The sequence below is a fragment of the Tiliqua scincoides genome, chromosome 3 (assembly GCF_035046505.1).
Source record: "Tiliqua scincoides isolate rTilSci1 chromosome 3, rTilSci1.hap2, whole genome shotgun sequence".
Lineage (NCBI taxonomy): Eukaryota > Metazoa > Chordata > Lepidosauria > Squamata > Scincidae > Tiliqua > Tiliqua scincoides.
Window position 1 is genome coordinate 30,689,385 of NC_089823.1, and position 13,611 is coordinate 30,702,995.

A 13,611-nucleotide genomic window follows, 5' to 3' on the forward strand; every position below is an offset into this window, starting at 1 on the left:
CAATTTCCTACCTTTGCACTGTTAAACTGCATTGATTGCAAGCTTCTTGGGGTTAAAGATAGCTTTAAAGACCCAGTTTGGGTTTTGTTTTTTTTTGCTCCTCCATTGTCCCAGAATACATGTAGACGCTATACAGCATCCCGCCATCAATGGGGTGAATCATGGAATAATTTCACTCCATTAGATTCCATGATTCACCCCATCTAGTGGTTGAATGTGGTATAGCATCTCCATCAATGCATTCTGGAGTGTCAATGGAGGCGCAACAAACCTGGAAGCGGGTCTTGAAAGCTATTTTTCTACTGTTTGGTATCCACTGATTTTTTTTTTTTTAATCCACTGGGGGTTCTTCCCCAGTAGATAAAAGGAATGATATGTACTGTTGATGCACAACCTGTACTGTCAAAACCTATGAATATTTTAGTGATCAAAAGCCCAGACTGGGTGATACACTTCATAGTCAAAAGCAGGGTACACCTGCCCTGCTTTTTGTGTAGATACCCATTTGTGTAACATATGAATGTGGTACAGACATGTAAATTTCAATACTATAGACTCAACTTGCAGTTCAGGGATTGTAACCAGAACATCGATCATCCTGTTGAAGGCTGTTCCAATAGTATTTATGTACATATACTACTCACATGTTTCAGATTTCTATTCATGGATATACAGAGCTATCAGAGGTGGGACAGGCATGTCTGGAAAGTGGGAAGTAGTATGTTCTCAGTCTCCTGCACCCTACATAGAGGAGAGCATTTGGCTGTAGATCCGGGCCGTATGCTATCAAGAATCAACTGTTAAGTATCAAATACTGTATTAAAATATAACTGGCTGTCAAATGCAGACATTAAACATCATGCAGCATTTTGACAAATACTGTATGCAATACCCTTCAGAAAATATCCTGAGAATATTTGGTATCCAAAGTTGCAAAGCAGAATTCTTTTTGTTTCAGGATTCATACAGTTTCAGCTCCGAAATTAATAAAAGCTGAACCTGTGCCTTTGGGGGCGGAGATACCTTGAAAGCAGGACATTGCTGATGATGAAGCTCTTCACGGTTCTCCCCATTTTCATCTTTTGTAGCTGGTATGCTAATGACTGCTACGTTCGGCAGGCTTCGGTGCCAGAGGAACATGTAATTGCATTGCTTTCTGCTGGAGCCCACACACAAAACAGACGAAGGAGCTGATGAATTTTACATGATTGGGGAGAGTTTGAGTGTGCACTGTTCTTCCATCCTGCAGAAGGCAAGAAAAACATAACATTTAGAGGGGGTAAATTAAACCACAATATTAACCACATTTACATTCCCTTTCTTTTTCCCTTCCAAGCCTCGCTTTTCCAAGATGTTAATCATTATTCTCTGCTTAATTACTATCCCCTTAACTGATTGGCTATGACTGGCTACAGCCTTCTTGGTGAAGATTATCTGTCAATGCCACACAATTGATAGCACCTCTCCTCCAGCCCTGCTCAGCATCCCTTCTTTCCTGAATGTTTTGAGAGAGCAATCAGACAGTGCAAACTTTCATTTCGTTTCCACTTTGCCATGTCCCTTGCATCCCCCTGCCCATTTGTTGTGGCCCGATTCACAACTTGCACCATCAGAAAAAGAAGAAGATTCCAATATGCTTTGGCACAGCTGCCACTTTCATTGCAAAGACATGCGGCTGCAGCACAGGAAGGTAGCCTGGCTACTGCAGGAGAGACTGAGGAATTAGTGGCAGAGAAACAGCTTGGCCTGAGAAGGTAACTCCACCATCTGGATGTGATGGCAGCTTCTAGCAGCTTGGCTGTCAACGCCAGGGAGGGCAGGGCTATTTCTGGATGGCTGCTGGCAGATTGCCACCAAAATGGGTGATACCAAAAGAAGGGTCAGGCCTACTTGGTGGTGAGGGATACTACCTTTAGCCTCAGCCTTTGGGCTCTCAGTGAGAAAGGGTTCTAGTTGATGAATATGGGATGAGCATGTGGTGGTCCCATTTGAAAAGTAGCAGGCCAAGGGGGGGGCAGCCAGCTGACGTAGGAGATAGATGTATTTGTGGGGCAGCAGCAACAATAGCACTTAATAGTAGATTAACAGCCCAGTCCGATGCATGTCTACTCAGAAGTAATGGGGCTTACTCCCAGGAAAGTGTGGATAGGATTGGGCTATAAGGCTGCAATCCTATCCACACTTACCTGAGAGTAAGACCCATTGACTATAATGGGACATGCATAGGATTGGGCTAGACATGTATAGTCATTTTGAGTAGACATGCATAAGATTGGGCTCTGCACCATGAAGAAGCATATCCTCAAGCACCATGCAGCTTCTAGGGCCCTCTGCCCCCACCTCTATGGTTCACCTGAAAGCAGCATTGCATGTTTCCTAACTGCAGCTCTGCTTTGTTTTCAAAAGTGATTCTAAGGCTGCGGTCCTACAAAAATCCGATCCAAATCCTATCCAGCTTTCCAGCCCTGGTGTAGCCATGCCAATGGGGTGTGCACTGCAACCTGTGATGGGCAGGTAGTTACGGAGGCCTCCACAAGGTAAGGGGACTTTTGTTTCCTTGCCTCAGGGCTGCATTGCAGCTGCACCAGCAGTGGAAAGTTGGATAGGATTCAGCCCTTACTTGGAAGTAAGTTGCATTGAAATCCCTGGCACTAAGCAAAGTTAGGAGTGGTCTGTAAGCTCTGAGTTTGTAGGATTGTCTTCTATTTCTGGAAGAGGCTTTCTGATCCATAAGAGCTGCATAGCAGATAGAACTTTTTAGCCAACAGTGCACTGACTCCATATCAGGGAAAGCTGCATTGGGTACATTTTTGTCTGTAATTCAGCAGCATAAAGCCTCTGTCCAAGTGGAGAGCCTGTGAGTGTCCTGCGTTTGTAAAGCAATTAGGGTTTGAATAGATTTTTAACTGGCCTTTCCCTGGGAGCTGTGCATTTAGCTTGATCTGCCAACATTAGCAGGTGATAATGTTTAACTCCATGCTGTGAAAAGCTTCACCTGCTGACTTTTGTGGCACAGGCAGCTGTTGTTAAAGGCACAGGAGCAGGCCAGGCCACCATTATGGGTCAACTGGGAATGCTATCAGGTTTCTGCACTTCTGACCCTGCAAAGCTATTCAAAAACATGTGTGGATCAGCTTGGAAGATCTTGACTTGCACCAAGTTGGACGTACTTAGCTGAGGAGAGTGAAACTTAGCTCTTTCACATGCACACTCCACATCTCGTCTGCTTAGAGCTGCTGACCATTGACAACTGCCACTGATTCTTTATGTCAGTGATCCTCAACCTTTTTCGTGCCACAACCCCCCCCATACATAAAGTATTATGTATGTTAAAACTGAGGACCCACCACCAATCCTGCCTCCCTTCTAGGATCCAATTTGTCCAATCCCCCCACCCCTCTCACTGCTCACGCCTGCCTGCACTGTTTCTCCCTACCCTTTGTTTCTTAACAACAACCCTGTAGGTAGTGGCCTGAGCAGGGATAGCCTTAGGAGCTGTGAGGTAATATACAGCATGAAGAGGCTGTGTAGGATTATATCAAGAACTCAGTTTTGAGAAACCAGTAACATATTTGGATTGGATCCAAGCCCTTCCTTGCACAGGCCTGGAAAGGTTACCATCACTCTCCCAAATGAGACTTCACAACTCCATAGGGATTGTGACCCACAGGTTGAAGAAGACTGTTTTATGTGGAAAAGGCCAACAAGCTTGTCTGTAAAATGGTTCTGTGGAACTCCTTGCCACAGTATGTGGTGATGGTGTCTGGCCTAGGTTCCATTAAAAGGGGGTTGGAGAGATTTCTGCAGGAAAAAGTCAATTACAGGTAACAAGTCATGATGGGTATGTACAACCTCCTGATTTTAGGCTACCTTAGAAAGCCAGATACAAGGGACTGGCAACAGGATGCAGGTGTTTTGTTGTCTTGTGTGCTCCCTGAGGTACCTGGCAGGCCATGGAAAGATACAGGAAGCAGGACTAGTTGGGCTTTTGGCCTGATTCAGCAGGGCTCTTCTTATGTTCTGCATGACAGTGAAATGCTTGTAAGGTGCAGCTTTTCTTGCCATAGAGTTCTAGTGATTGAAAAAGCAAAACCTGTTGAATGTTTGACTGCCGTACACCTTATAAAAGCCAAGGAGCTCGTCTCAGGAACAGAGGCTGGCAACCCATGCAGCCTGATTTTATGCATGTTTACTCAGGTGTAAATCCCACTGGACTAAATGGGGATTGCTCCTTTGTAAGTGTGTATAGGAATGCAGCCTGACAGCCCTTCTTGATATGGGCACATCATTATGCATTGAAATAGGCTTAAGCACACTGAACTTGGCACAGGATCAAGCTGCAGAATGAGGGCCCAATCCTATCCAACTTTCTAGCACCGGTGCAGCTGCAATGCAGCCCCAAGGAAAGGGAACAAATGTTCCCTTACCTTGTGGAGGTCCATAACTAGCCTCCCACCACAAGATGCAGTTCACAACCCATTGGCACAGCTATACCAGGGCTGGAAAGTTGGATAAGATTGGGCCCTGAAACAAATTTATTTCCCTATTGCTGACATATAAAGGTGTATTACAACAGGAATCTTTTTTGAAACCATCACAAAATCTATAGTACACACTGCAACATAAAATGCTGAATGTACATGCATCCACATTAGCAAAATCATTTGCATCCTTTTCCAAACAGGATACTACATTGTTCAGCACTTTATGAGCTGGTAGTACAGCTACTGGCTTTTTTGCAAATCAAGCCTTTCTACCTCCCCCTTCTGTACATCCACATTTTTGTTGACTCACACATATCATTTATTATTATTCTGACCCACTAAAGAAGCAAAAGAGATTTTCAGATGCTGTCTCTTTTATTACCATTTTGAAATTTGTTTATTTTGCCTTGGCAAATATGGCTGGATTTAGAAAACTAATTTCAGAACAAATAAAACTGGATAAATGTGGAGCAGGTGCAGCTGGAATTTAAACGGGAACCAGCGGAAGGTGTGAATTGATTTCTCTCTACACTTTCCAAGAGGATATTGTTGCCTTATCCAGCCCAAAGCAGCCACCCGCCTTTCTAGTTTCTGTCCAGTCACAACATCTGTGACTTCACAACATCTGTGAAGCCTATTTAAAGATCCTTTCTGGCTGGAAAGGCTGGTGTTAGCTGCTCAAGCAGGATAGGAACAGCAAAGTGGCTCTCAGCACCTTTTAGTATGTTGGTGGTCTGGCTGCTTTGTTGCCTCTTTTTGCTAGTGTTGGGTACTCCTAGGAGTTCAAACATTAGGCTATGGAGTCATGGCACAGTCTACTGTGGTAGGGAAAGCTTGCAACCCTTGCAAGCTTGATCTTACCTGCAAGTCAAGCAGAGATTATTTCTCTTCTTACTGTTTTAGGTAAGTCAATTTTGTGAAGTAGGTTCTCATTTATCATGAATACTGCTTGAGAAGGTATTGCTTCCTATGTCCTTAAACTACACGTGATTCTGCCTTGGAAGCTGCATTGATTTTCCTTTTGTGCAAAGTGCTTTAATATGCATTATCTTGATGATCTCTTGTAAACGTTGGCTCCCTTGCTACAATATAGGGATAAGGCTCTCCCAAGGCTACCTGGTGAGTTCTTAGAAGGACTGCACCAGCTAAGTCCTCATCTATGCTCACCTTGATCTTTCATGGCAACTGCCACAAATATACTGAAATTGTGCAGCTAGAACTTAACAATGTCCAACAAACTAATCTTGCTGTGAACCCTATCTCTGCCTTTTCATCATTAAGGTTGCAATCAGCTGTTTAGTTTCTTAAGAGTAGCCCTTGATGAACTCAATATAAAACCTACTGCTAATGATGGTATAGTAACTATGTAGTTTAGAAGTGATGCATCCTCGGCATCACCTGGCAGGACAAAGTTCCAAACAACACAGTCCTGGAACGAGCTGGAATCCCTAGCATGTATGCACTGCTGAAACAGAGATGCCTGCGTTGGTTCAGTCATGTTGTGAGAATGGATAATGGCCGGATCCCAAAGGATCTCCTCTATGGAGAACTCGTGCAAGGAAAGCGCCCTACAGGTAGACCACAGCTGTGATACAAGGACATCTGCAAGAGGGATCTGAAGGCCTTAGGAGTGGACCTCAACAGGTGGGAAACCCTGGCCTCTGAGTGGCCCGCTTGGAGGCAGGCTGTGCAGCATGGCCTTTCCCAGTTTGAAGAGACACTTGGCCAACAGTCTGAGGCACAGAGGCAGGCCCATAGCCAGGGAGACAGACCAGGGACAGACTGCACTTGCTCCTGGTGTGGAAGGGATTGTCACTCCCGAATTGGCCTTTTCAGCCACACTAGACGCTGTTCCAGAACCACCATTCAGAGCGCGATACCATAGTTTTTCGAGACTGAAGGTTGTCAACAGATAGTTCAGAAGTGCAGTGATAACTCACTAAGATTATATAACACAATCAGCTCTCCACTAGTGTATTCTCCTGCCATTTATTCCTGCTTTGAAATGTTATGCTTCATTTTAATGAGCTTGCTCATTTTGTCCTGAACCCTTGGAGTAGTTTGTAATGGAGTAAAATGGCATATATGGAGTTGTAGAGACAGCCTGTACATGTTTGTTTGGGAGTTCAACTGTTCAGTAGGACCTGCTCCCAAGAAAACTTGTATAAGGCTGTAACATGAATTATACTGTGTCAGTAGGCTCTTGGGAAAGTTGATGGCCTAGGCCAGTGGTTTTCAAATGATTTGGTATCTGGAGCTCTTGACACACTAGCTGTATCTTGGGACTTTAAGTATTGTATCTGAAATGCTGCCCAAAGCTTAAAAGGATGGAACTACACAAATGTTGAGAGCTAGTGGGCCTTAGAAGGATTGAATATGAGAGAACAGGGTGACTTTGACACAAGTGCTATTCTGTGGACTCAAGTGAGTTACTATCTTTTTCTCAACTTCCTGAAATGTACTAAACCTTGAACACCTGCAGTAATTTCCCAGAAGTTGGGTTCCTACTAATACTACTATAGTGTGTGTGTAATTTGTTGAATCCACTCACATATCTGTAGCTATTAAAGGCACAGAGCTGGATGGGGGGGGGGGTGATGTCAATTATCAACAGGGCTGGGGGGGGGCCAATGGCAATGCAGAACTAAGCTCAGTATGAGGCAACTAAACAAGCTGTTTGGGGCAGGGCAGATATAAGAACATAAGGTGCTCTTCACCCTTGCTTCCTTTTTCAGTCCCTGCTGAACCACTGCACAGAGTCCCAGCACATGAAATAGATTTCTGCCATATGTTAACATACATTTAAAAGCACACCTGGTAGCACTATACCTGTCGGTAACATATGGCCTTTGCACCATGTGCTTTCTAAAGTTGTTGGATCAGGCCATAGGCCCCCCCACTGGATCAGGCCATAGGCCCATCTAGTCCAGCTTCTTGTATCTCACAGGGGCCCACCAAATGCCCCAGGGAGCACACCAGATAACAAGAGACCTCATCCTGGTGCCCCCCCTTGCATCTGGCATTCTGACATAGCCCATTTTTAAAATCAGGAGGTTGTACATACACATCATGGCTTGTAACCCCGTAATGGATTTTTCCTCCAGAAACTTGTCCAATCCCCTTTTAAAGGCGTCAAGGCCAGATGCCATCACCACATCATGTGGCAAGGAGTTCCACAGACCAACCACACGCTGAGTAAAGAAATGTTTTCTTTTGTCTGTTCTAATTCTCCCAACACTCAATTTTAGTGGATGTCCCCTGGTTCTGGTATTATGTGAGTGTTTAAAGAGCATCTCTCTATCTATTCTGTCCATCCCCTGCATAATTTTGTAAGTCTCATTCATGCCCCCCCTCAGGTGCCTCTTTTCTAGGCTGAAGAGGCCCAAACGCCGTAGCCTTTCCTTATAAGGAAGGTGCCCCAGCCCAAAGGCTACCCAAGAGATAGTATGTTGCCAATGTTGTATTAACCCATTTCTGCCCAGCCCACAGGTATACACATTTGGTCCCTATTATGTATATGCAATGTTTGGCAGAAATGGCTTAAAGCTACAACACTGTATAGGTTTACTTGGGAGCAAGTCCTGTTAGACACTGACACTTGTAAGTAAATGCATGCGCTAGTACTTGGCATTTATGGGAAATATTTAAATCCCTTCAATTTCTCTGATTTATTTTAAACAATTGCAACTCATTCCAAGAGAGTGGGATGAAGCTAAGTGCAATAAGTGTGTGAAAATAGAAAAATTGCGAGAAAAGAAACTCTCTAATGAAGAAATTAAAGGTTGGTATTTCAGCATGGGAGAAGAGTGTCTTGAAATGCTCTAGCACTATATAATTTACTGTGGCATTATTGAAGATGGCATGTTTCTCCCCTAGGTTCAGAAGACCAGTTTCATCCTCTTGACAACTCTACTTGTAGCACCTCAGTCTCTCAGAAACAAGAGGGATTCATAGTGGTCACTGCTCCTTATTCTGGATGTCTCTTCCTCAAAAAGGTAACACAGGGAGGTAGATAATGTTAAGAACCCAGCATACATCTGTACATCAAAAATTGTTACTGTTGTATAGCAATGCTCACGGATCTGGATTGATGAGCAAGTAATAGAAGCGCTTATTGCATACCTCTGATTCTTTGTCAATTTCAGGTCTAGGTCTTAATATGACCATGTCACATGTAAGATTCTAAAATGGCAGCCAAATCATATGGCTGTAGTTGACTTATGAAGATTTGCAACCTTGCATAGAAAGTCGGATTGCTGTTCATTTCTAAGCAATACCTGTAACATGAGAGGCAGGCTTTATAACTGCACTGTTGCTGCAATACCGATGTCATGGGCTCCAAGATCTGTCCTAACTAACCGGATGGAGATCTATGGTCATGCTTGCTTTTTCCTAATACAGAATGGCAACTACGTGATGACTTTCAGGATTAAAAGTCAAGATGCTGCTGGAAAATTTATTACTTATGAAGAAGAGTTGAGGTGCCCAATTCACTTGCCAGGTACAGTTTAGAATTTGTTGACCTCTACTTTACGAATGGGCCCTCCAGGCTAGGTGAAGGTAGTGAAAGAGAACAGGATACTGAATTGGGTAGGGGGGAAGACCTGGAGTTAGGTTTAGGAAGCACAATAATTCTGCATCTTGGATGAAGAGACGCAAATGGCATTTATTTACCACCTTAACTTCCTGCTCTCTCAAATAATGGTTCTAACTGAGGCTCCTGAGCATTCAGAAATGTTAAATTACTGTGACTGTGTTACTGTATGATGGACTAGAGTGGTAACATTTCCAAGAATAGATGGCAAATGATTCTTTGGGGATGGTGTGACTCAGTCCCTAATGCTTTGGCCTACAGCTGTAGATGCTCCAAGCAGCAGTGTGTGCCTAGGTGTACAGAGATGAAACCGGCTTCCTTGTGCCACGCAGTCTGTCTCTCAGGAAGAATGTGAGAGAAAAGGCTGCTGTTACACTCCTAATGATCCTCATGCAGCTTGTTACTATGGCAATACAGGTAGGTTGGAGTTCTTAAGAAAACCGGTTGTAGAAGTTGGTCATACCTTGAACTCGGGCTTGAGGATGGAATGCTTCATGTTGGTAATAACAGGCAAACTGAATTTCTAGGCAAAGTGAGACACCTCCTCCCCACAGCAAGCTGCGGTGCTTTGCTAGAATTCTTTGCAATAATCAAGTAATAAAGAATTATTTGCAATAATCAACGCCCCCAAACTTGCAATGTCAAAGTGCCTCTCTTTCCTTCCTTATACTGGAGAAACAGTGGTGTCCTAGCAAATTCAGGGAAGTGTAATCTTTGTGTCCCACAAATGAGACAGGTTGGAATTGGTCATAAAGTTTGACCTTGGCTATCTTACCAAGAAAGAACAAAACAATTTTTATATTCCCTAGTAGTCCCACTCAATGAGCCTTCCAAACTAAAATTGGAGCTATTTTGATTTTTCTCTTTGCAGACAAGGTGGTTAGGCAGCAAAACAGAACAGCAACTCAAGAGGAATCCTATCTGACACCAATGGTGGAATTTCATTCTAATGATGTTGGCATTCTTTCTTTTTTAGTAACTGCGCAGTGTACACCAGATGGCCACTTCTCAATTGCGGTATCTAGGGAAGTGATCCTGCCATCACTAATCCTAGACTCCGTGCATCTTGTTAATGGACATGGAAGTGGCTGTTCTCCTGTGACAAAGAACGATGCTTGTATCCTCTACCAGTTCCCTCTCAGTGCTTGTGGAACTACTCTTCAGGTAGGAACAGATACAAGACCACCTTACCTGGTAGCTTCTGGTTTGCAGACCACTTTACATGTTGAATTACTCTTTGAATCTCACCTGGGTGCCTGCCGATGCAGTCATGGTAATGTGAGCTGCCTTTGTCAGTCAACAACCCCTGAGTGGATGCACAATAAACATCAAAACCCTTCTAAGCTAGAAAGATCTTAAGACTGAACTTCATTTTTTCTTCCCAAAATCTGGGTCAGCAAGGATTGCAGGGGGACTAAACTGATGCCTAACTCTGCTATCTTCATGCTGCAATAGGTGACTGAAGGCCAGGGTGTATATGCAAATGAGCTGGTTGCACATCGGGATGTTCAAAACTGGAACACTGGCTCCATTACAAGGGATAGCACCTTCAGGTAATGGTTCCTGGCGTTCACAAAGTAGATATTTTGAAGGAAAGCGTGCTCTGTTACATGTATTGGAGCTTCAAGCAGTTCACAACCTTGTGGAAAAAGGAGCATAGGAATCAAAACAACTCCAATATCTTTCTCATTTGATAGGTTGTACATTGGCTGTAGCTATTCAACAGAGGACCACCTCTCGCTCGCAGTGCAAGTGTTCACTCTGCCGCCTGTACCTTTGGTCACTCAGTATGGTCCACTTGATTTAGAGCTAAGAATTGCCCGTGGTAAGTGCTGTCTTGCACCCAGAAGCTAAACCTCCGTGGCTAGCATTTCTACCAAACTTGGTTTACAGAGCAATCTTGGGCATCTTCACAGTGTGAGAGCAGCAAGCTTTTGTGTGCCATGTCTCTTCTCACTTGTATTTTTAATTTGAAGTGGTGTGTCTTTTGCAGGGAGAGGGCAGGTGTGGCCTGTGCTCCCCAGCACCTGAATTTCCCAAGTTTGCCCTTCTGTGTTTGTTCATCCTACCACTTGCTTGCCCTTGCCCTTATTCGTTGGGAGAGGAGGAATGAGGATGTGCCCCTCTTCATGGACAGGGAGGGGAAAGAACTGTCCTGTTCACTTCTTCCCTTACTGGGAGTTTGGTGTGCATCCTCCATGCCTGTTTTTCAAACAAAGAGGAGCAGTGCATGCATGCTGAGTTTCCTGTTCTCGTTCATTCAATACAATGTGGAACATTGGAAGAAAGAGCCTGTGCATTGACCACCTGATGAGGGGAAGTGGGGAATCTTGCCCAGATTTCCACTCCCTATCTACACTGAGAGATTGGCTGAGCTCTCTGGAAGACTTTGATATATCAACCACAATCAGAAGGAATGAACACCTTAATTGGGGATTATCTGGCAAATGTAGTACAAATATAAGCTGTTTGGAGTACTTGATTGTGTTTAGTATCCTTTCTGAAAGGATCATGCCTTCAAATGTCATACTTGCATTCCACTATCTGGAATTTTTGTTCTCAGACCAACACTACAGTGAATACTACACTCATGGAGATTACCCTGTAGTCAAATTTCTGCGAGACCCTGTCTTCTTGGAAGTACGGATTCTACGATGAACCGATCCAATGTTGGTACTGGTCCTTCATGAGTGCTGGGCCACACTAAGCACTAATCCTCTGCAGCAGCCCCAATGGTCAATCTTAGTGAACAGGTAAGACTCCTTTCAGTGGTTGGGAAGTAGAGGCAACTAAAACGCTCTTGTCCTGTTGCAGCTCCAATTCTTTCAGGTGTCCATATGAAGGTGATAATTACCAGACCCAGTTTGTTGCTGTTGGAGCAGCTACAGGACTGCAGTTCCCATCTCACCACCAGCGTTTTGTCGTTGGTACGTTTACATTTGTGGACGCAGCTTCTCGTCGGGCACTTTCGGGACCGGTAAGATGTGTTCAATTGCACTAAGGTTGCATGGTGGCTTTGCTTAATTTACACTGAAAAAAATATGTATTTTGAATGAAAATGATGTGCTTGGAATGTAGCTGGTGCAAAGCTGAAGTTGGTTATGTAGCAGGGTGCATATTTTGGCTTTCTGTGAAATTGCTGTTTCAACCAAGAATAGCAAAGGGGTGTCTGAATGCGCCCCTAACTAACTGCAGCTTAAAACAGCCAAAAACAAACAGATACATCTCCTAGTATGCTTGACCAAGTTCATCTTGGTAATTAAATCTAGTTAAAATGCTATTAGCCCAATAATAAACTCCAAGCACCCATGTCAACCAGACATAGAAATGGCTTGTAGCCAGAAATGGGAGTCTCTCATCTGGGTATAGTTGGAGATGCTGCATATAGAACAGCCCTCTGGATCTATGATCTAATTCTAAAGCATTGGAAATGCTTGCTTCTAAATGCTATCTTGGGTATTAGCCTTGGCAAGGGAAAAGCAGGATATAACTTTTAAAATAGCTTGATTATCTCTTGCCAGGTGTACTTCCACTGTAGTGCTTCTGCCTGTGTACCATCGGAAATGGAATCCTGCATATCTTGATGTCCTAGGAGCTGAGGTAATGGCAAGGAAGTCATCCACTCCTTTCTTAAGGGTAGAGTAAATACAAAAGCTATGGGTTTCAAATAACAAATGTAAATTGACTTGTCACCGTAAGACTCTTTGTCTTCCCCACTTCAGAAGGAAAAAACCATAACCTGTTTTGTGGGACAGAAAGCCCTTCAAACTTCTGCGGAATTGAATACTTGTTTCCTCTAAGTCACTGGTTCCCAGCCTGTGGTCCATGGACCATAAGTGGTCTGCAAGATCCTGAGAAGTGGTCTGCAAGGTCTCCCACAAACACCTTTGATCACTTCCAGTGTCTTGCCAAGTGAGCGTTTTCCCCCATGAACCACTAAAGGGCATAGAATGGATGGCCCACACAGAAGTGGCAGCTCCAGCTGTGGGCAGTCCTTTCTTTACCCTCTCTGGTTGTTGGTGGGGGAGTACTCGCTTGGGAGACACTTTCCCATGCTCCACAACAGAGGGCAGAGAACGGACCATCTGCGGCCACAGCCAGCAACAAAAGTAGCAACCCACAAATCTTCTCTATCCATCATCTTTAATTATTAGAAATTGTATTTTTGGCGTGCAGGGTGGGGGTAGTGGCATGTGGTCCACGATGATTCCAATTTTCGGATCAGTGGTCCGCAGGCTCCTAAAGGTTGGGAACCACTGCTCTAAGTAAACAAGTTGCCTTACAAGCAAGGGGATTTAAGGAAGAATTCAACCAGATGTCACTTTAAATGCCCTTTTTGTTACTCAGATGTGTGCTTTTCAGGGCAACATAGATACTACATCAAAGGAGTTTAAATGATAGTCAAAGGTGTCCTTATGGGAGACAAGAAAGGAAATCCAACATATGAACTAGGACAGTCGTAGAATGACCTGCGCACTACTTGTTTCCTCCAACAGTCAGAAGAACACTAAAGAACCAGGTCCTGCCAGATGT

General features: G+C 44.0%; 1 protein-coding gene across 1 annotated transcript in view; it reads left to right on the forward strand.

Moving 5' to 3' along the window:
- LOC136644999 (zona pellucida sperm-binding protein 4-like) overlaps window positions 1-12,662 on the forward strand; it is a 32,403-nt gene extending 19,741 nt beyond the window's left edge. The window contains 9 exon segments of the mRNA XM_066621258.1: window positions 8,361-8,479; window positions 8,886-8,985; window positions 9,340-9,495; window positions 10,055-10,242; window positions 10,534-10,631; window positions 10,776-10,903; window positions 11,642-11,831; window positions 11,908-12,055; window positions 12,600-12,662. Coding sequence (XP_066477355.1) covers window positions 8,361-8,479; window positions 8,886-8,985; window positions 9,340-9,495; window positions 10,055-10,242; window positions 10,534-10,631; window positions 10,776-10,903; window positions 11,642-11,831; window positions 11,908-12,055; window positions 12,600-12,662 — 1,190 coding nt within the window.
- Window positions 12,663-13,611: the final 949 nt, after the last annotated feature.